The sequence below is a fragment of the Culex quinquefasciatus genome, chromosome 2 (assembly GCF_015732765.1).
Source record: "Culex quinquefasciatus strain JHB chromosome 2, VPISU_Cqui_1.0_pri_paternal, whole genome shotgun sequence".
Lineage (NCBI taxonomy): Eukaryota > Metazoa > Arthropoda > Insecta > Diptera > Culicidae > Culex > Culex quinquefasciatus.
Window position 1 is genome coordinate 61,889,981 of NC_051862.1, and position 21,913 is coordinate 61,911,893.

Below are 21,913 nucleotides of genomic sequence, written 5' to 3' on the forward strand. Positions count from 1 at the left end.
ACAATTGCTTTTAGCATCCTTAATATGCTGAATATTTTATGAATTTCGTTCCAAAATGCAATGCACCAGAGGTGGGATTGCACAGCTACACTTGTATGTTCCTTCCTGAGTAATTGAAGGCACCAATGATTCTCCTTGATTCAGTGTTAAATTGCCATACAAACACTGCAAATTTGGTATGTTTCCGGAGTACGATTCAGCGCACTGTGCAACGGCATCGGCGTCCTGAGCTGTACGAATTAAATAGTATATAGTTTTTATCACATCCCGAAAGATTTTATCAAATCTTACGCAATCTCCAATCGATTGGACAACAGCTGATGTCGTCATACACTGGAGCAGCCCCGTCGAGCATTTTTTTATTATTGAAAACCTCAAAGTCACACAGATGGTCCTGGCAGGTCACCTCCCCTTCCAGACATCCACTGGAGGCACGTGTACAAACGCACGTTTGACAGTGCCTGTCTTCGAGATAAACACGCTCCCCTTCGTAGTAACTGCGTCCGTTTACGGTGCACTTGGCCAAGTTCTCACGATCATCACCGCAGACACTGCGCGTTGAACAACACTGGTTGGGTTCATACTGATAGACGCACGTGTCCGGCTCGATCGGGAAGAAGCAATCGGCGATCGCAACGGCAAAATCAGTTTTGTTTTCATTGTTTCTAGAAGTAAACCAAAGTACATTTTGAAAACACTATGCTTGGGGATACGAAGTAAACTTCAAAACCCACTGATAGCAGCTCATGAAGTAACAGCTGGAGATCGATTCCTCCGGAGGTACCGACTGACCGATGTCGTACTCACGCCCCAGAAGATAGCACTTGTCCGGGTCGCGTTCGGACAGCGCAGGGCAGTTATAGCTTAGTGGGCAACCTTCGGCGTCTAATTCAGAACTGGGAATGCATCCCAAGGTCGTGTAGTGTTTTACGGGATGATTGCATGCTAGCACGGGGGAGGCTGTAATAATTGCAAAACGTTAGTTCAAATGCTACCTAAAGTAACAAAGATACAATACAAAAGATCAATGTAGAAACAAATAGAAGTGTTACTTTCATAGTTGAAGCTTGAATGCATTCGATGGCTCACGTCTAGCCTTTTATATCGAAACAATTATAGCACTCTCTAAACAGTCATCACTTTAATGCACTGTTTAAAAAATAAATAAATTATTATTTGAAAGCAATATGATTTGATTTGATTGATTTGATGTGATAACCAATAGGGCCACAAGGATGACTTATGTAGCAGTTTTTTGGATGCAATATTTTTCATACAAAAACAAAAAATGTCAACAAAGCAAAGGAATTCTCATTTAAAAAAATATACAAATGTTCAAAACACATGACTGCTAATGAAATTACTGTAGCAGTACAAATTCACTTATTTATGCTATACAAGCCTTACCCGACAAACTTCGTTCTGTCTTTTTTCGTTTGTTGACGTTTTTATCTTTTTTGCTTATTCAGCCTCCTGTGATCAAAATTTGATTTTACGTAACTTTTCCCATACAATCTGCAAATTTTCCGGAATCGGTTCCAGAGTGGTCAAAGTGTCAATTAGTTAGCGTAAAAACCTTTCTTGGACATATACGAACCGAACGCAACAAAGAGCTCCTCGATCCGACGTTCCGTGTTGAATTGATTCGCGTTCGAACAAAACCGTCGAAATTTTTTATATATATAGATATTCCAATACTAAGTCAATCAAATTTATTGAAAGAGCACGTTCCTCGATGCATCTGGATCGGTATTTCCTATAACTCATTAAGGCTGAAATTTTTTTTAATCAACCTTTTTTCACAAAAACTCAATTTCCCAAAATACGTATTTTTTTTTATTTTCGAGATTTTTTGATATGTTTTAGGGGACAAAAACCCGCAACTTTTGAGCCATAGAGAAACATGGTCAAAAAATTTGCCGCCAAGTTATGATTTTTTGAAAAAAAATTGATTTTTGGAAAAAACCAAAATATTATGCAAAAACAAATTTGACTTAATTTTTTAATGTAAAATTGAATTTGCAATCGAAAAGTACTTCACAGATTTTTTGATAAAGGGCTCTGTTTTTTTAAGATATAAATATTTCGTCGCTTGTGTGCTATCTAGTGACATGTCTCATCTTTTTACAGCAGACGTGTCACAAGATAGCACACAAGCGACGATTTGCAGTTTTTAGATATTTAAAATAGTGACCATGAGTGACCATTTCTAAAAATATTTTTTTTAAAGATCAGAAAATTTGATATAAAATTGTCTAAGAGACGTTGAATTTAGGACCTCGGGTTGCTGAGATACAGCCGCTTTATGAAAAAGAAACACGAAAATTGATGTTTTTTAAAGTCTCACCAAAACAACCCACCATTTTCTAATGTCGATATCTCAGCAACTTATGATCCGATTTTCAATGTTAAAGCATGAAACAGTCGTGAAATTTTCCGATCTTTTCGAAAAAAATATTATGAAATTTTTTAAATCAAGAACATTGAATATCACTCATGGTCACTATTTTTAAAAATCTAAAAACTGCAAATATTTCGCTAAAATCAAACTTTCGGTGTCTATAACTTGAAAACGGAGCCCTTTATCGAAAAATCGGTAAAAGTCGATTGTAAATTCAATTTTTCATTAAAAAATTAAGTCAAATTTGTTTTTACATGAAATTTCGATTTTTTCCAAAAATCACTTTTATTTTCAAAAAATCATAACTCTGCGGCAGATTTTTTTAACATACTTTTCTATAGCTCATAAGTTGCGGATTTTTGTCCCCTAAAACATATAAAAAAATTTCGAAAATCAAAAAATACGTATTTTGGGAAATTAAGTTTTTGTGAAAAAAAGGTTGATTTTTTTTCTCAATAGTCCTCAACAATACCTACATTTTTGCTTAAGACACCAAATTGATCAGAAAATTCTCTCAAAAGTTACAGTTGTTTGAATTTTTACATACCATTTTCGTATGGACAGCAGCCAAAAGTGTAAGGAGACTTGTATGGGTGAACCAATGACACAAAATAGCTTATATAGGGAAGGCCCCCACTAATAACAAATAAAATCCATTTCCGGTTTTGGTAGAGAATTGCTCAGTTTTCATGATTTTTTTACAAAATAATGCCATATTTCATCATGTTTCACTATTTCCAATATTGTTTATTTTGTTAAAGGACTTTTTTTTCAATGTATCAGGGTTGCAAACAGATTTAGATTTTTGCCGGTTTACTCCCAAGACGAAAACGATTTTTTCCATAAAGTTTTTTATACAAATTACAATCTGACCGGAGTATTAACATACTTTTAAAATGCATACATGTGGTTCAGATATTTTGTGTAATATATTAATTTCTTCTGATCGCTTACAAAAGGGTGCAGTCATCAATTTTCAATCGGAATCCATAATTTGCATGAAGCTTGGGATTTTTCATCTTTTGTTTTTCAAATATAATATTAAAAAAAAACCTTCGTTCAGTTTTAGATAATTATGTAAATCTTTACTAGAAAGCAGGTAATGGCTATCGGGACGTTTTGGAAATTATGTGTTTCCGAGAACCCTATGTAAACAAACCTAACCCCACCTCTAGACAGGCTTCGATCTAACAAAAATCGCCAAAAATCAATTTTCAACCAATTTTTGATTGATCTTCAAAATGCATTGCAAAGAAGAACTTTAATTTTTTTTTGAAATTTTAGGGGTTGGAAGTTGGACTTATTTTAATTAACTGTAAAAACATGAAAAAATTAAAAAGTCAAAATGTGATGCTTGGAGGTGGAAGAAAAGGCCAAATACTACCAATAAAAAAGATAAACTAAAAAAACGAAACTAAACTATTGGCACTACGCCCCCCGGGGCATGGCCTTCCTCTAACGTGGGATTTCTGCTCCAGCGCCTCTGACGAGACAGGAGAAACCGGGACCGACGTTTTACTTCACCATCCGATAGAAGCTCAGTGGATAAGGCGGGAATCGAACCCGCGTCTCATAGCATCATCGGGATCGGCAGCCGAAGCCGCTACCCCTGCGCCACGAGACCCAAACTAAACAAGCCTAAATACAATAGAAGTGAAAGTTTTCGTAGAACAAAAATTGCTCAAAATGACATTTCAAACTATTTAAAAAATTCATAATTACCAAATACCATCATCAGGGGTGACATTGGGTCTGGGGGGTGAGATTGGGTCATACAAAAAAGCAGAAATTTGTATCACCGAATTTAAAAAAAAATACTTATATTCAAATCAGAGTAGTTTTTCAAATGTGAATGACACCATCTACGACCATAGTGATGCGACTTTTTTCTTGACAGAAAGTTTTATTCGATTCATTCTTCTTCAATTTAAAAGGGCCACCAAAAATCCGGAATCTAGCACCTTTAATTGCCACTCGCTAAACACACCCAAAACTAAACGCATGTTAGGGCTTGAAAGGGCCGCATCTAATCCAACGAATTGAGTTGAAAATTATCACATTTACGTAAAACCCACCTTGCATCATCCCGTACTACGATGCATAACATGTGGCTCATATTTATATGCTCTAATAGATTATCACATGTTTTCGTTCTACATAAATGAGCGGAAAGAATGTTTTTAGATGAAAAGCAAACAAAATTTGTTAATTGATTGAGCTAACAACCACTTTTTTAGAGATAAACGCCAGCAAAATAAAACCACGCTGTCACTAACCTATCACGATCACCAAATTCCTTCCACGACCAATTCACACCGGAAAGATAAAAAGCTACAGAACTTTAGACGTTTCCAAGCTCCAAACCACCGTAGCAGTGCTGCCAGCACATCACCCACTAATATGCTATTTGCAAATTGTTCGCAAAGTGGAAGCGATCAAATTGATAGCTTTCCGCCCGCAATAAAAATAAAACTCTGTGCGGGTGGACCTACGTGTGTATGTGTGTGGGTTGGTCTGAAACGCAAAAAACTTTCGCACATTTCACCCTGAAACTTTATGCATATTTTATGCTCGCAAATTGTATCCCGATGTTCTCATATGTCCTGGCGATTGAGACTTGGCGGCGTCGCCGTCGTCGCTGTCGTCAACAACTCTTTCGTGTGGATCCATAACATAAAGCTTCCCGGGCCGGGCTGATGAGGAGGAGACAATTTCCACCACCCGGACAAAGGAAAATCATGGGAAATTCTTTCCCAGAGAGTTTAGCATAGCTGAAGGCGAAAAGTTGCTCTGGGTGGTGCCAACTGTGCGAAACTATTTTGGCCATATCAGATCAAACGAAGTTTCGAGGGTGAGATAAACTGAGGACACAAACAGAAAAAGCGAAAATATGAAAGAAATCGAAAGGAAAAACTAAACGGTTCGCAGGGAAATTCACTGGAAGACAAAGAGTTGGCAGCAAGTTGACTTTTAAAAAGTTTGTTTATTTCGATTAATTTAACACTTTTTTTTGTTTTTTTTAACACCACTGCATTCAATATAAATAAATAACATGAAGTAAAACAAACCTTACCCAAAAATTTAAATCAACAACTGACAAATGACCCTAAACATATTAAATTTACATATCCGCCGTCGACACTTTATTTGGTACAAGGAAAAACAGCAGCCAACATCCCGTGTCTGTTGTCGACTCGACGATGTCAAAAATTCCACCAGTCTAGGGCGAAAGAATTTGCTTTATTTCGCCAAGACGTTTAGTGAGTGCCAAAAATATTAGCATTCAAATGGGTATTAAAACGGTTCGTATGGAATTATTTTTTGTCTGTCTTGCACAACTAACTTTTTTCTCTGCCAACTGTTGAGAGCTGTTGCGTTATGGATTTAGGAGTCTAAAAAAAAATAATTTTCAGAGTTTTTCGTTTCGAAACACAAAACATAGAAAAATGAAAATAATTGCTGGATAGATTGTTATTTAAACCTAATAAATTGCTGCATTAAACAAGATTGTGAATTTTTAATCAATAAATATGATTTCAAAAACATACGAGACAGGGCTGAAAAAAAACAACTGAAATAAAGTTTAATGAATACAAGTTCTAAATGTTAAGAAACTGATGTTAAAATGCTAATTAACGGTACACATCAACCATAGCTTTTGCACCCAGATTTCTGTTGCAGACATTTTAGTATCTTCAAAACTACGGGAACTATTGATATAATTTTTTATTCATCCCCTAAGTTACTGTCTTCATAGTTATTTACAACAAAGTTTGACTATTTTTACAATCAGATTCTTGCAGGATTGGGTCCGTAAGTTTGACAATTTTGGAATAAGAAGAAAACAACTTCCTTGGTTGCTGTGCACCCTTAATTGAATAAACAAACAGTTCCTCAAAATTTGGACCAACACGAAAAAGGCAAGGTATTTTGAAAATTTTCAGGACTTAAAAAGCTTAATAATATTTCACCAATCAAAACAATAATGCGCCTTTCTAAATTATGTTCCAAAGTTTTGATTTTTAAAACAAAAAACAAAAAAACAAAAAGCAAAAAGCAAAAAGCAAAAAGCAAAAAGCAAAAAGCAAAAAGCAAAAAGCAAAAAGCAAAAAGCAAAAAGCAAAAAGCAAAAAGCAAAAAGCAAAAAGCAAAAGCAAAAAGCAAAAGCAAAAGCAAAAGCAAAAGCAAAAAACAAAAAGCAAAAAGCAAAAAGCAAAAAGCAAAAAGCAAAAAGCAAAAAGCAAAAAGCAAAAAGCAAAAAGCAAAAAGCAAAAAGCAAAAAGCAAAAAGCAAAAAGCAAAAAGCAAAAAGCAAAAAGCAAAAAGCAAAAAACAATAAACAATTTTGATTATTTTGGTTTGTGTGTTCATAAAAAAGATATCGATATATTTTGATCTAGCAAATTATACAATTATACTTGTGATACATTTTATCAAAAAATATTTTTTCTTCAGGAACCCTTAAATTTATTCCTATCACAAAGAACACAATATAATCGCATAATCTAACTTATCGATTTAAATCAACCATAATCAAGGTCAGCCTCGTCTAAAACAGCATTCAGCATACTATAAATTTGATCACGGCTCAATACCTCCCCTTCCTCCCTCTCATAAAACGTTTTTCGGTCGAAATTCACCACGTACCTGGCAAACATCGATTCCCGTCCAGAATTGCTCGTGCACCTTCCGGGAATTTCCGGTCTACCCCGACGCTCCCCCCAATTGGAGTGGAAATTGATTTCCGACTGTAAATATTTTATTAGAACTAATTCAGGATTAGCGGCGTGCTGGTTCGGTCGAAAAGGTTCGCAGAGCTACCATTTGCTGCATTTTCCGAATCGAACTCCATAAGCTTGCCAGAGTGAGGGAGAGAGACAGGACACCGTCGGTAATGACGGGAATGTGTGTAGGTGCGTTTTTGAAAGTGTATGTTTGAGAACGGGGATAGGTGCTACGAAAACGCCAAAACTTGGGTTTCATGGGATTCGGGAAGCCCAAACTGTGGGACTCCCTAATGCAATAATTTTAATCGGCACCATTTCTCTCAACCCAATAGTAGTAGATAGAGAGGCAGTGACGTAGTCAGTTCAAAACTATGTTCATAATAAAATATTTAAAATCATAATATTTAAATGACAATTTTATTCCTTACTAGTGTTTAGGAAACAAAGGAAATCACTGAAATTGATTAGGAAAATAAACTAGTTCATATTTTTATCATTTTTCACTCAACAAAACTGCAAGCCTTCAATATCTCAAAAAAAAATTGTTGAAATATGAATTGTTTTAAAATTATTAACCTTTTAAACTGTTCTCATAACGATTATTATTTTTAATTATTTTTTTAAATCTGCTACAACCCTGCGATCCTAAGACCATCATCCCGTTGGTCCACACCCTGACCCTTTCTACAGTGTTGAATCTACACCCACCCAGCCTCCTTGGGACGGTCACCCGGCGCCTGCTGCGGAGTTTGAAAAATAGGTTCGGGTGTTTATCTAATAAAACGAAAACCTTTCAATTTTCCAAAGTGAAAACGAGCTCAATCCTTTCCCGGCAGCCTCAGGGACCAGCGTTCGTCTTGTTCCGGCCGGGGATCAAACAGATCGATACTCCGGAACCGGAGGCAAGAAGAAGTTGCCACACGGAAGGAAGTGAAGGCCAAAAGTCGTGATGGGTTGAAATTAAGTGATGTGCACCGACATCTGCGGAGCAAACCCGCAAATTAATTATTCATTGACCTGAATTTATCAAAATGTTCCCTTTGGGCAATTGGACGGAAGTCGGCACGTAGCAGCATTTCCTGGAGAGGTGGGCGTCGGATTGCGTGGGGTTCATCAGGGGGCGGGGCTGGACCCGCGTTTTCCGATCAGCCCACCAAAAGTCGAGTAGGCACGCACATCTGTTTGCCGTTCGAGTCGTGTAAATAGACCATATCCGTCCGGTTTTTGTTGGGCCGATTATTGCCTGAATGGTCCAATTTCCGTTTGTTTCTGCAAGCGGTCAAGCAGATAAAAACAAAATTTATATCCTTCGGTTTTACCTCCAAATTCGGTTAAGGCCAGAAAAACTCCGTCGTTTTAGAGGTGAATTTGGACGCAACCGAAATAAAACTCCAAATGCTCCAAATTAAGTTAAATCGTCGAGGCAAGGATGAAAAAGGACCAACCAAAAGAAGGGTTCATGAAAAATACGACTTTCTTACCGCCTGATGAGCATTAGTTCATTTATTAACGGCTATAAATTCTCACCCACAGACTCTTCCACACTGAACGAAAGAACGGAAAACCATGTTTTGGATCTTGATGGATTAACGACATTGAGTTGGTAACTGACGGACCTTTTGCACTCCTTGATGAATTGGGCTATCCGAATTTAGAAGATAAATTTGGATTTAACCGCATTGGAATAGTTTGCTCAAAGTCAAAACGTGATTTGTGATTGTTTTATTTAAATTGATTACAAAGTTATTGTCATTAAAGCCATTTTTATAAAAGCAGATTTCAAACGATAAAATATATGAAATTTATTCCTTCTTTTTTCAAAACGTACTACAATTCAAAACGACAAAAAACTTTCAAATAACGAAAAAATCGTCAATCACCGTCTGTCCCAAACCTTGGTGTCCACTGGTGTCAGCGGTGACACCTCAAATTATTCCACCTGAGAAAAGAGAAACAGTTTCCACGACACTTGCCACCTTCTTCCAGGAAAAGAAAGTTTCCCAAAAGCACCCCCGATAAAAAATGGTTTCGCCTCAAGGAAAAGGAAACCAAAATTCCACTTTATTGCTGTTTCAACACCTAGACTTGAGCACTTTTTCGCTCCCCCCATCCCCATCCGAATCCCCGCCATTGTCAACTTCGTCATCAAATGAGATGCAAGAAGTTGCCCCCCTCATCCTGCCCACAACTTTATAGGTACCTTTCGAAGAAAATGGAAACCCCCGAAAACCAAGTCGCATTGGAAATTGAGTGGAAAATCCAGTCTAGGACCTTATTTGTGAACCAACCGTGTCCTTCCGCTTTCGTCAACGCTCGCTATCGTTTAGCAGTAAAAAGTTTGGCCACCCACACCTTCAAGCAATTCTGTGGGGTGTTGGATGAAGGGTCGAATGATGAAATGATAAAATTAAACGAAAAAATAAGAGTAAGTTGTTTGTTGTAACGAAATTTCGGGTTTGACAAAATCAGAAATAATATAATAGAAGGGCTTAAATTTTAATTAGAATTTTAGTCCTTTTGAAAGGTTTATCAAGACTTGAAAACATTTAAAATATTTTTACTGAGAATATTTGTAAACATACTCGTGCCGGGTCCGGTGGCGCAGTGGTTAGCGTGGTAACCTCTCACCCCAGTATGGCCTGGGTTCAATCCCAGACGGACCCGGTGGCATTTTTCGAGACGGGATTTGCTTGACCACGCCTTCTATCGGATGGGGAAGTAAAACGTCGGTCCATTAGCGTAAAAGAGGTTTTGAGTGACTCACCACACATAACCTTCGGACGCCTAGAAATGAGTAGAAACTTGCAACAGAGCCCACAAAAGACCCGGGGGTCGTTAAAGTGGATTACTTTGCTTTTATTAGTAAACATAAGTTACAGTTTTAGCATCAAATGTCAAACTTATCGTTTTTCCCGTTTTTTAGACTCTTGAAATATTAAAATTAAGCTTATTAGCCTTACATTTGAAATGTTTTGAAATTAGATAATTTTCCTTATTTCATATTTTAGCCCAAATTTTAAAATTACAAAAATCAAAAAAATCAAATTATTCGCTCTACAGCATTGCCTTGGCGTTCTCGATTGCGAGATTCCTACTCGAAACTAGGTGTTTGAAGGCTTGATTGTTGAGGCAATTGCAAACCTCTTTTTACACCTTAGCTTCCATCCACCCCGGGATTCGAACTGACGACCTTTGGATTGTTAGTCCAACTGCCTATCAGCGACTCCACCGAGACAGGACCCAGGGAGACGACTCCTACACCTGGACTGAGCTAACGACCTAACTTCTAGGTTAGTCCGGGGCCAACATTTACTTCCCTTCCGACGGAAGGCGTGATCAGACAAATCTCGTCTCGAAAAATGCCACCGGGTCCGTCTGGGATCGAACCCAGGCCGACTGGGTGAGAGGCAATCACGCTTACCCCTACACCACGGTTCCCGGCTAAAAGTTATGTTTAATCAAAAAGAGCTGCCACTTCCCATAAGAATAACATTTTCTATTGCAAAACGCTTGACTAGTTCTTGAGATATTTTCATTTTTCTTCCTCCCTTTCCTAACAACGTAACGTAATAAAATAAAGCTTCTAATGAAAGTGCAAATTTTTCCGATTAATTTTAAAATTTCCTAAAATTATTACCTTAGAGTGACTAGAACTCTAAAACGGTGCACTTTATCAAAAATTTTGTAAAGTACTTTTAAATTGCAAATTTCATTAAGTTCTTAAATATTTTGTTAATTTCCAGATTCCTTTTTTGTTTTTTTTTCACAACACATTTATTTACAAAATCATATTTTATATAATCAATTAATCAGATTCAGCACCATCATGCAGTATGGTTCATAAGATGTATTGTAAATCCCACGAATCTGGAACATTTCGTCAAAACTATTTTTATTGTTTTAAAAGTCAATGAAGCGGCATTAGTTTTATTTATGGCTGAATAAGACAATAAAACCATGTTTATTTTGCAAAATATTCGAACTGCACAGTAAAAAAAGTGAATTTTGAAGGTGTAATTTTGTAAGGTTGAAAATTACCTCTTTAATTTTGTGAATTCTAGATTAAATTTTCAAAACAACCTATCCCTCATGGGTTTCCTATGCAGATAGGACCTTTTGAAAATTTAATCGAGAATTTACCTTATTTTAGACTGAAAAAATGGCATTACATCAGAAAAGTGGTAAAATTACACATTTTTCTGACATAAAAATGTACCAGATGTAATATTACCATGTTTTTTTTATGTGTGCTCCTTCTTTTTTACTAACAGAACTTTTCAAGTTTAAAATAATGTATATTTGTTTTTAAAGAACTGTTTATTTGAAAGAATGCAAAAACTAAAGATGTTAGTTTTGAAAAAAAACATAGAATTTAGAAAAGAATTGAAAACCCAACGAATTCAAAATATAAACGATATAATTTTGAAAATGATGATGCCAAAACTCTCAGAAATTAAATCATTTTTCAAATTGTTCAAAAAACTTGTCATTTTTAAAAAAAGTGCAAAACTACAGTATTTTTTTGCTGAAAACTTCATTAATTTTAAAAGAATTGGGCATGTTAAAAAGAATGCAGAAACTAATAAAAAAAATTAGCAATTGATTACTCAAAGAACTGGTCAAGTTTGAAAGAATGCAACTTTTAATGAACCGGGCATTTTTTTTTTAATTATTTGAAAAAAATACTGAAATTATTTTTTTAGAAAGCCAATTGATTTTAAATTAATTGATCATGTTGAAAAGAATGCAACATTCCCAGAAATTAATAAGATCACCTTTAAAAAAGTCCAAAGACGAACTAGCCATGTAAATTCTCGAGCAAATATTTTTGTTTTTAATTTTTTACGCTGTTGACTTTTTCTTTAACATTCGTTTTCTATATTTTTTCAATCGGCATGTGCATTCGGCGAAACAACAAATGTCCATTCGGCAAAATCTCCAACACCCTCATAAAACATGTATAAAAAGAAAAATGTACTTTTGGACTCCAAATTTAAGTGATAAAAATTAAAAAATAGCATAGTATTTTTTGATATTATGTAACTATTTTTTCTGAAAAGATCTAAACTACAATTTTGCCGAAGACACCAAATCGGTCAGAAAGTCCCATTTCAAGTTACAGATTTTCATACATTTACCTTTTTGTATGATTATGGGTTTGCTAAAATGATATAGAAAAACTAATAATGAAAAATTGCTTCTTTTGACATAAGTAGTGTATGGACAAAGTTTCATACAAATAAAAAAAATACAAAGAAAAGCCGATGTGCTAAATCGTAAAAAACTACTAAATTTTTCATTTTTTTAAATCGCTATGACGAATTTCGACTAGCAAAAAATCGACAACGAAATCCAAACCCCCCGTACTACGCTAGAACAAGAGGAAGTTGGCAAGTTGTTCGGCGTAAAAAAAAACACAGTTTCTTGTTATTCCGAAAAATTATGACATTTTCACCTCGGTTGTGCCCAGACGGCACTGCTGGAACACCACAATTTGAAGAGCTTTTCCCGAGACGGGGAAGGGGAAAAACTTTGCTTGCCATCAATCGCCGACGCCACCGTCAAACAGATGAGGTCCTCACCGGGAAGATGGAGCCCAATCTGTGGCACTGCACCCGGGACTGGGGCGAGGAAAAAGTAAAAGTAATTAAGGTCTTATTTTTTCCAAATTGTTTCGCCATCATCGCCAGGTGAAAAGTGAGAAAAGTTTGTTTTTTTTCGTCTTCCATCTCCTCTTAACAATTTGGCGCGAGTTTACATATTTTCAACGTAAAATGTTTCGTTTATTTTTTGCTTTGCTTTGCCATTTCGAATTGAGCGTTTTGAATTTGTGCAGTTTGGACATAGTTCCCGTATCCAATTAAAATTTCAATCTCGTTTGCAAGTTTGGAGTACGGCGATGAAATGGAATTTAGTTTTGGAATGGAAAGCTGTCAATTTAAAAATGTGTTTGGGGGAGAACTTTTTGTAGTGGAAAATGAAAAGTTCAGCTTTTTCACAATTCAGTTTTAATTAAAACATTCTAGAAGCATTTATTTTTTTAACAAACAACTCCTCACATTACATGGCTAGTGCAAAACTTCCAATATGATAATTCCTACACGTGTCGTCCACTTGTTCCCAGATAATTGTACACGGATTGAACCAGCCCCGGTCTGGTTGACATCTTTGTGAGGTTGTTTCGTGCGGTATCTAATTTAGAAAACTTGCCGTTACAAGGGCTTACACATAAATTGTGTCCGATATTCCGGATGCTTCCGCAAAAGCTACTCTGGGCAGGCAAAAACAGACTGCAGAGTGGGAAGCTGCATGCATTCTCGGCCAGGCCACGCGAGTTCTTACCGTATGTAGAACGTGACTTCCTACTTGCAAGGAAGTGTAGAGAAATCTGGGGTTGAGAAGTGACTCGTGACTCTCTTTCTTAAAAAATATGATTTTTTTTTTAAATTTTCATTGATCTTTGCTTTTCAGCTATTGCCTCCATTTCTAAAAATAATGTCAACAGTTTATTTAGGTTTTTTCCTACACGGAGAGACCAGCCGGGGCAAATCTAAGAAAATCTTGGTAAATTTAACTAAAAGTATGGGTTAATTTTTTACACAGCTTTTTTTCAACAATCGATTGTTGATTTTGTTAACCCTAAATTGCTGACCACCGATAATTAAAAATAACTAAAAAAATACTTGGAATTGCCATTTTTGTTGGTTAAATGGCCGAAAAAAAATTCTAGCAGTCGACTGCTAGAATATTTTTTTCAGAAAATTAACTAAAAATTTCTAGTTTTCAGCTGAAATATTGTGGAATATTCTGTTGAAGACTGGCTGGGAAATGTTTTTCAACTTTTTTTCAACAATTTTTTTCGTTGTATCAACTGAAATATTTTGCATGCAGCAAATTATTAGTATTTTATAACAAAACATTTCTTAATTAGACATAATTTATGTAAGTGTTGATATATATTTTCTTTAATTATCTAACGATATAGGCTGGGCCGAATTTCTAGCTATATTTTAACTATTGTCTTACTTGAATTCAGAAAAATATTCGTACATGTAGTCAATAACTAGCAGTTGTTAGCGATATTTTTGTTGAATTTGCAGTAAATTTTGTAATAATGCCTCACAAATTAATGCTGAGTGTTTTTATTTTCGCATTTATTCTGCCTAAAAATTTAACGTTTTGTACTAATTTGTTTTTTTTTTGCATGAAGTTGTTAAGTTACTGTTAAAAGCATCAAAACAAAACTTTTTTTTAACTGTTGTTATAAAACATGTAAAGTTTGATTAATGTTTTAAAAAATTACGTTGCATTAAACTAAAAATAATGAAAAAGCATATTACAATTTTGTTAAACATATTTAAAAAAGATGTTTAATTTAACATGAATTCCTGAAAAATAGAAATCGAGCAAAATTTTCACCAAGTTTTAAGCTTATATTTTTATTATGTTGTATAAAATTAAGTGTTGTATCCACTTACCATCACTGTGAAATCATCCGATAAGTCATCATCATCTACAATGGTCTCAGGTTTAGTTATTTTTCTTGTGGTTGGAAACAGAATTTTCACTAAAGTGAACCTTTTGCTGCAAATAGACATGTGAAATGTATTAGTAATTTAATACAAAATTCTTAATTTCGGCTATAAACTGAAAAAAGGAACGTAAATAAATGAAATTATATTGAGGAAAGAAGAAATATCAACAATGCTACTTACCAAAGTTGCATTAATTTAACAATTACTTTTGGCAACAAACTTTCATTGCATTTGATTCAATTTATTCAACGTACTTCGATTCCTGAAAAAAATATTTTGAGTTTTACTTACCAGTTTATTGAGCAGTCGTATTGCAACAAAACTTTCAAGATAATAATTATCTTCTTTTATATATTTTATATTTTTTTATTTTTTTTTATATTTTACTTCATTTCTATTTTTATGTTGTTTATGTTGCTTACACATGGCATTTCTATGTATTTTATAATTGATGATTCTGGAAAAAAAAATAATGGTTCATTAAGATTTTATCCGTCGTAAGCATGAAGCTTTTAAATGATTCAGTTTTCTAATAAGAATCACATTAGATAAATTATTGTGCAAAAATAAACCCATACTTACTTGGATTAACCAACATTTTGTTAAATTTGCCCGGGCTGCTCTATCCGTGAAGAGTCGCCCGCATCTCCCTTCTACTGCCCTCTCCTTCCATCAAACATTCTTATAACGTGTTCAACTCACTCGCATTGGAGGTCCTCATGGCGAAGGCTGTCCTCTTGCTCTTCATAGTTTATCACCTGCAAAGAAATCATCACCAAACCTACTCACCAATTCCAGCTCCCCAGTTGCAACACTTTGATTTACCACTTCAACATTAGCTAAATAGTGTAATTTTCACCTTTCACATCCTCTCACTTCATAATTAACAACACAAACTTAACAAATCGACCGCTCTCGTTCGAATCCTAACTTCAAATGACAGACGTAAACAAACCCAAGTTCATCTTTTAAATATTCAACCAAATGTAAATTATATTCAACCAACAAAATTTTTGATTTTCCTAAAACCAAAGCTAACAGTCGAGCACGTTCATTCGAGTTCGGGAAATCTGTTAGCTTTTTGCCTCTAGCATTTTCAACAAACAGGTTTTTAAATTAATACTAAATTTTGGTTAATTTAACTGAAAATTGGCAGTGACAAGTACGTTTTTGTTAAAATTTACGAAAGTAAAATCAACAATTTTAATTGTTAAAATTTCTGGGCACGGTCTCTCCGTGTAGATATTGATTTAAACTGTACTCCAAATCGCCCTATCGCTCCAAGAAAACGATGCAATCACAGGCTCGCAGGCGATTGCCCACCGTCAATGCCACAAAGGCCACAGGGACAGTGCATCCCCTGAACTAACTACTTGCTGAAGCGACCTACCATTGGGGCGATCACTTACAGTACTGAGCTGAGCTGATTTAATTAGATTCCCTTCGAACAGCCACTGCCTCGTTGAGTGAGCCAGGAGGAGCCTGCACACAGAAAAGGAGGTGAACACATTATGCAACATCTTACACGATTTGCTTATCCATCTCATTACAGTGACAAACCCGCAAAATTCGATTTCAATTTTCCCTCTGGTCCAACATCATCAGCAGCATCTCATCTGGAGACCACCGATTCGATGGCATGGGCCAGATTCCACCCGGGGACACGACTTCAGTCCACTTAACAACAGCGGCCACGGTCTTCCAGGGAGCCAGCCAGACTCCTTATATTGTATGTAAATTGTGAAATATACATATCCGTATCAATAACCTGAACGCGTTAAAATGTTCAGCTGATGCCCTTCGGTTGACTTGGTTAACCCTCGCAGCAACCCGTCCATGTCTAATATCAAACCTCAAAATTGATCTTAAGTATTTTATTTATCTTTAATCTTTCGGAAGTCGCGTGTTTTGGCGTTTCAAACAAGTGCTCTTACAAAGTGTGTTAAAGTACACGTATGAGCAATTGTCCACGAAATGGGTTTTTTTTTTTATTTTATTTTTATGTATTTTTTTATCCGACTGAAACTTTTTTGGTGCCTTCGGTATGTCCAAAGAAGCCATTTTGCATCATTAGTTTGTCCATATAATTTTCCATACAAATTTGGCAGCTGTCCATACAAAAAGGATGTATGAAAATTCAAAAATCTGTAACTTTTGAAGGAATTTTTTGATCGATTTGGTGTCTTGGGCAAAGTTGTAGGTATGGATGAGGACTACACTGAAAAGAAATTATACACGGTAAAAAAAATTTGGTGATTTTTTATTTAACTTTTTGGCACTAAAACTTGATTTGCAAAAAAAACACTATTTTTATTTGCCAACTTTTCAGAAATTTTCAAGTTGTGCAAAAAACCTTTGACCGAGTTCTGATTTTTTTTAATCACTACTGATTTTTTCAAAAAATCGAAATATTGGTCGCCAAAAAAATTTCAACTTTATTTTTCGATGTAAAATCGAATTTGCAATCAAAAAGTGAACTATAGTTAAATTTTGATAAAGTGCACCGTTTTCAAGATATAGCCATTTTCAGGTGACTGTTTTGAAAATAGCCACAGTTTTTAATTTTGTTAAACTAGTGCACATGTTTGCCCACTTTTGAAAAAAATATTTTTGAAAAGCTGAGAAAATTCTCTGTATTTTGCTTGTTTGAACTTTGTTGATACAACCCTTAGTTATATAGATATTGCCATGTAAAGGTTTAAAATCAGGAAAATTGATGTTTCCTAAGTCTCACCCAAACAACCCACCATTTTCTAATGTCAATATCTAAGCAACTGATGGTCCGATTTTCAATGTTAAAATATGAAACATTTGTGAAATTTTTCAAAAATTTTAAACCAAGACTAACATTTCAAAAGGGCGTAATATTGAATGTTTGACCCTTTTTAAATGTTAGTCTTGATTTAAAATTTTAGAAAATATTGTTTTCGAAAAAATCGCAAAATTTCACAAATGTTTCATATTTTAACATTGAAAATCGGACCATCAGTTGTTGAGATATCGACATTACAAAATGGTGGATTTTTTGGGTGAGACTTAGAAAACATCAATTTTCCTGATTTTAAACCATTATTTTACCTTTACAATATCTCAGCAACTAAGGGTCGTAGCAACAAAGTTCAAACAAGCAAATATAGAGAATTTTCTCAGCTTTTCAAAAAAAAAAATTTAAAGTGGGCAAACATGTGCACTAATTAAAAAAAATTAAAAACTGTGACTATTTTCAAAAAAGATACCTAAAAATGCCTATAACTTGAAAACGGTGCACTTTATCAAAATGTAATTCTTTTCTGAAATTCCAGTTATGAATTTTTGAATCGAAACTGATTGTTTTCAAAAAATCGAAATTTTGATCGCAAATTTTTTTTCAAACTTCATTTTTCTATGTAAAATAAATTTGCAGTCAAAGTGCAAATAAAGTGCACCGTTTTCAAATTTTATCCATTTTGAGGTAACTTTTTTGAAAATAGTCGCAGTTATTCATTTTTTTGAATTAATGCCTATGTTGCCCACTTTGCTTTTTGAACTTTGTTGATACGACCCTTATTTGTTGAGATGTTGCCATGCAAAGATATAAAAATTGGAAAATTAATGTTTTCTAAGTCTCACCCAAACAACCCTCTATTTTCTAATGTCGATATCTCAGCAACTAATGGTCCGATTTTTAATGTTAAATATGAAACATTCGTGAAATTTCCCGATCTTTTCGAAAATAATATTTTAAAACTTTTTAAATCGAGACTAACATTTCATAAGGGCCAAACATTCAAGCATTTTTAACTAGATGTTTGGATGGTGCAAAATTTGGAAACGGAGAAACGGAATTTTGAAAAAAAAAAATGTTTTTCGAAGGAATCAGAAATATTGTAAATACAAATTTGCAATCGAAAATTATTTCACACATATTTTTGGTAAGTTTTATCACTTTAGGAATACTTCATAAAAGATAAGCAACCCTTGAAAAAACACATAATCTCGAAATCTATTGATTCTATTTTTATGTTTCAAAACTTTTGTGAAAATGACTGCTGAAATTTTGAAACTAATTTTATTGAAATGAGAAGAAAATTTCACAAAAGTTTCATTTAACAACATTGCAAATCGAACCATCGTTAAAGCAAAAATATAATTCACAGAAAAGTCGACTTGCGAAAAGCACAGTTTTTCTTAATTTGAAATCGCGTCAGAGCTTATAATCTAAAGATATCTTTTTTCATATTGGTGCTTACAAAAAAAATATATAAAAAAAAATGTAATGACAAGTCGAGTTGCAAAAACACACATTTTTTAAGTTGAAATAGTGTCTGATAAATTCTCTATAGATAACTATCTTGAACATTGTTGCTGAGATATAACCATACAAAAATGAAAATTTCGAAAAATGAGTTTAATTTCGCTTTAATGAGGATCCTTGAAAATATGTATACATTGAAAAAGCGATAGGCGAGAATGGATACTTTTTTACTTGATTTCTTTTTCCAGGGTAAATTTAAATTTGAAAAATATGATTACTTTATAAAACCAGGCACTTTATCAAAAAATAATCATAGTAGTTTTAGCAACTAGTTGCAAAATTAAGATTTTTTATGCATTTTCTGGTTCTGCGTCTGCAATCAGTGAAATTAGAAATAAAATAAAATAAAGAACTATGAAGCACAAAAAAGAGAGGCAAAATTTTTGGTAGACACAAAATTATCAAAATAGGAATTCATGTGCAAAATATATATAAAAATCAACAAAATATGATCAGTCGAGGGTTTACCCAAAGTCCTGAGTACCAAACCACCGAGATGCACATCGAGTTCTCCGAGGGATGACACGCGGTGTGGTGAGTGCATAAATAAACACAGATCTTGATTGTAAGTACATACTATACTTGGGCCAAACGCCTAAACCTCTTTCTTCAGCTCGCAGAATTGCTTCACTCTGACAGGGTAAACTGACGACAAATAAGTGCAAACAAAAGCGTTCCGAGGGCAGAAAGATAAGGGCGCAAAACCCAATTAAATTGTACAAGATTTAATCTCAGTTAATTGAACGGTAACGGGGGAAGAACGGTTTTTGGCATTATGCGTCCTCGGTGAACACATGGGACCCTCTTGGGAAGGATTTCAATGATTCTGATTAGAATGAGATCTTAAATTTTGAACGGTCATCACCTTTATCAGGATGATGTCAGGAACCGATGAGGTAATTGAAAATGTATTTTACCCATTGAACGATTCCTTATTGATTCCACATTAGTTGAGTGATTTTGTCATTGCGATATAAAAAAAACGATACACCCATTGTTTAAAACAGTTAAAAAAAAAAGATCAACCAATCAGTTTTACTGGCAACACTGTATGTAAATTGGATCACCCAAACAGCATGTCAACTGCAAAAACAGACAAACTCTAAACCAATCTCCGTCAACATTGTACAACGCAAACCTTGCATATAAGGAGTTGATTGAGCAATAGACACTTTGAAGAGAAATGAGCTTGCAAAAACGACGTCCTAAGCTAAGAAATTCATTACCTTTTTTTGTGCATCCACAAGAAATGTTGTCCAACATAATGCCATTACCCAAGGGGGAGCGAAACATGTGCAGCACCACGCCAAACCTTCATCGGATGAAGTTGCGACTCGCGGGGTCAGGCAAAAATATAATGGCTAATAATAAGTGAAACCGATCGTGATTAAGTCCAACTGCAGCGGCAGTTTGCCGGAGAAAACAAGGTGGTCTCCAAAGTAGTTGGTTTTTTGTTGTACCATGCAGCAAGAAAAAAGCGTCCACAAAAAAACTCAATGGTTAATGGTGAAAGAGAAGGCCGGGTTACCAGGCTGTGAGAATGGCTTGGATGACTGCAGGGAAACACGTGACTTCATATTCTATCACAGCGATTCTCAACCTTCTTCTAGGCCGGTACCCCCTACCATGTAAATCAAGTAGGCCCGGTACCCCCGTTGAGTATCGCTGTTCTATCACAACAGATATCGGTGGGTATGCAGAACCCGCGTTGCCAGATTGTTTTGGGAGTTAAAGAAACAGCGAATCAGTAACAAGTAACACTTTCATAAAAAATACAGTCGACTCTCTGGTTGTCAATGTTCGCTGTCTGGTTTCCTTCGATACTCTCTTGGATTTATTCTAAGCTCCAAAAACAGTCTCCGGTTGTCGATATTTTCTCTTTCTCATTGCTCACATATACATTTTCATTTACTAAACTGAGCTTTAAAGGGAGTTTGACATTCATTTGTTTTGTTGTCATTACAATATTTTCTTGCAATTCCGTTGTGAAGCGAGGTAGGAAAAGGCAATTCAAACTCAAGTTTTTAGGATAAACCTAACAAAATTCAAAAATTATCCAACTCAATGTTTTGCACAAATTTGGTCAATCTGGCCTCACTGCCATGTGTCCAGAAAAATTGGAACTTTTCTCCTTCTCGAGCAAGATTCCCGATCGTCTTAATCGTTGCTGATTGCAACGCGCCAAGTGCCCTGGCCCCTCGCAGCCAAGACCATACAGATTCCGACCATCATGATGGCGCGTGAGTTCCGTGTCCACTGCGGTTGTTCCGTCGTCGTTGTAGTGACTCCTTCCACCTTCTCCGCCTCGTCGCGGCTAATGGTACAAGTATATTGCATAAAAATTGATGATGAAATTCGATCGATAATGATAATACGCTCCCCGCGTGTCGGCCGATCGATCCCACGTGGTCAGAGGAGGGTGGGGTGGGTTCCATATCTTGTAAGTATGGCTTTTGTTGGTTTTAACGTGGTTCAATTTTGTGTGTTTTTGCACGTTTTCCAGCGAGATTAAGATATATTCTCCATGTGGCCTCGCGAAGGTACTTTCTTGCTCGGGAATGCTTTGTCCCCCTGCGGGGTGGGTTTTTTGTCGGATTTTAAGGGGGGGAAGCTCCCCGGGACGGAGGCAAGTAAACATGAGTTCACGAACTTATAAATTTTGAGAACGAGAATAAATTGCTGCAAGATCTTCCTCATTCTTGAGCTCAGATAAGTGCGGCCACAATAGCCGCGAGTCGCCTGGTTTTTTTTTTTTTTTTGTGTAGAAGATGATCGGAAGATGGTTCCGAGCAGTACTGAAACGTGAAGTCGTTGTTGGAACCGCGATATCGATGGATGCACGATCAAGGAATTTATTAAGCGAAATGGCCCAGGCTTTGGTCCTCGACGCGCGTGATAAAGACCGCGGCGATATAGAGATGTTATGGGCTATGCGAGGAGGATTATATTGAGCGAAC

At 35.5% G+C, this 21,913-nt stretch overlaps 1 protein-coding gene across 1 annotated transcript in view; it reads right to left on the minus strand.

Moving 5' to 3' along the window:
* LOC6046991 overlaps positions 1–21,913 on the minus strand; it is a 33,676-nt gene continuing 11,763 nt past the window's right edge. Inside the window, exons 3-5 of the mRNA XM_038250364.1 lie at positions 735–960; positions 292–665; positions 1–230 (exon numbers count right to left, since the gene is read on the minus strand). Of these exons, the coding sequence (XP_038106292.1) occupies positions 37–230; positions 292–665; positions 735–960 (794 nt within the window). The 3' untranslated portion in view covers positions 1–36. The remainder of the gene's footprint in view (positions 231–291; positions 666–734; positions 961–21,913) is intronic.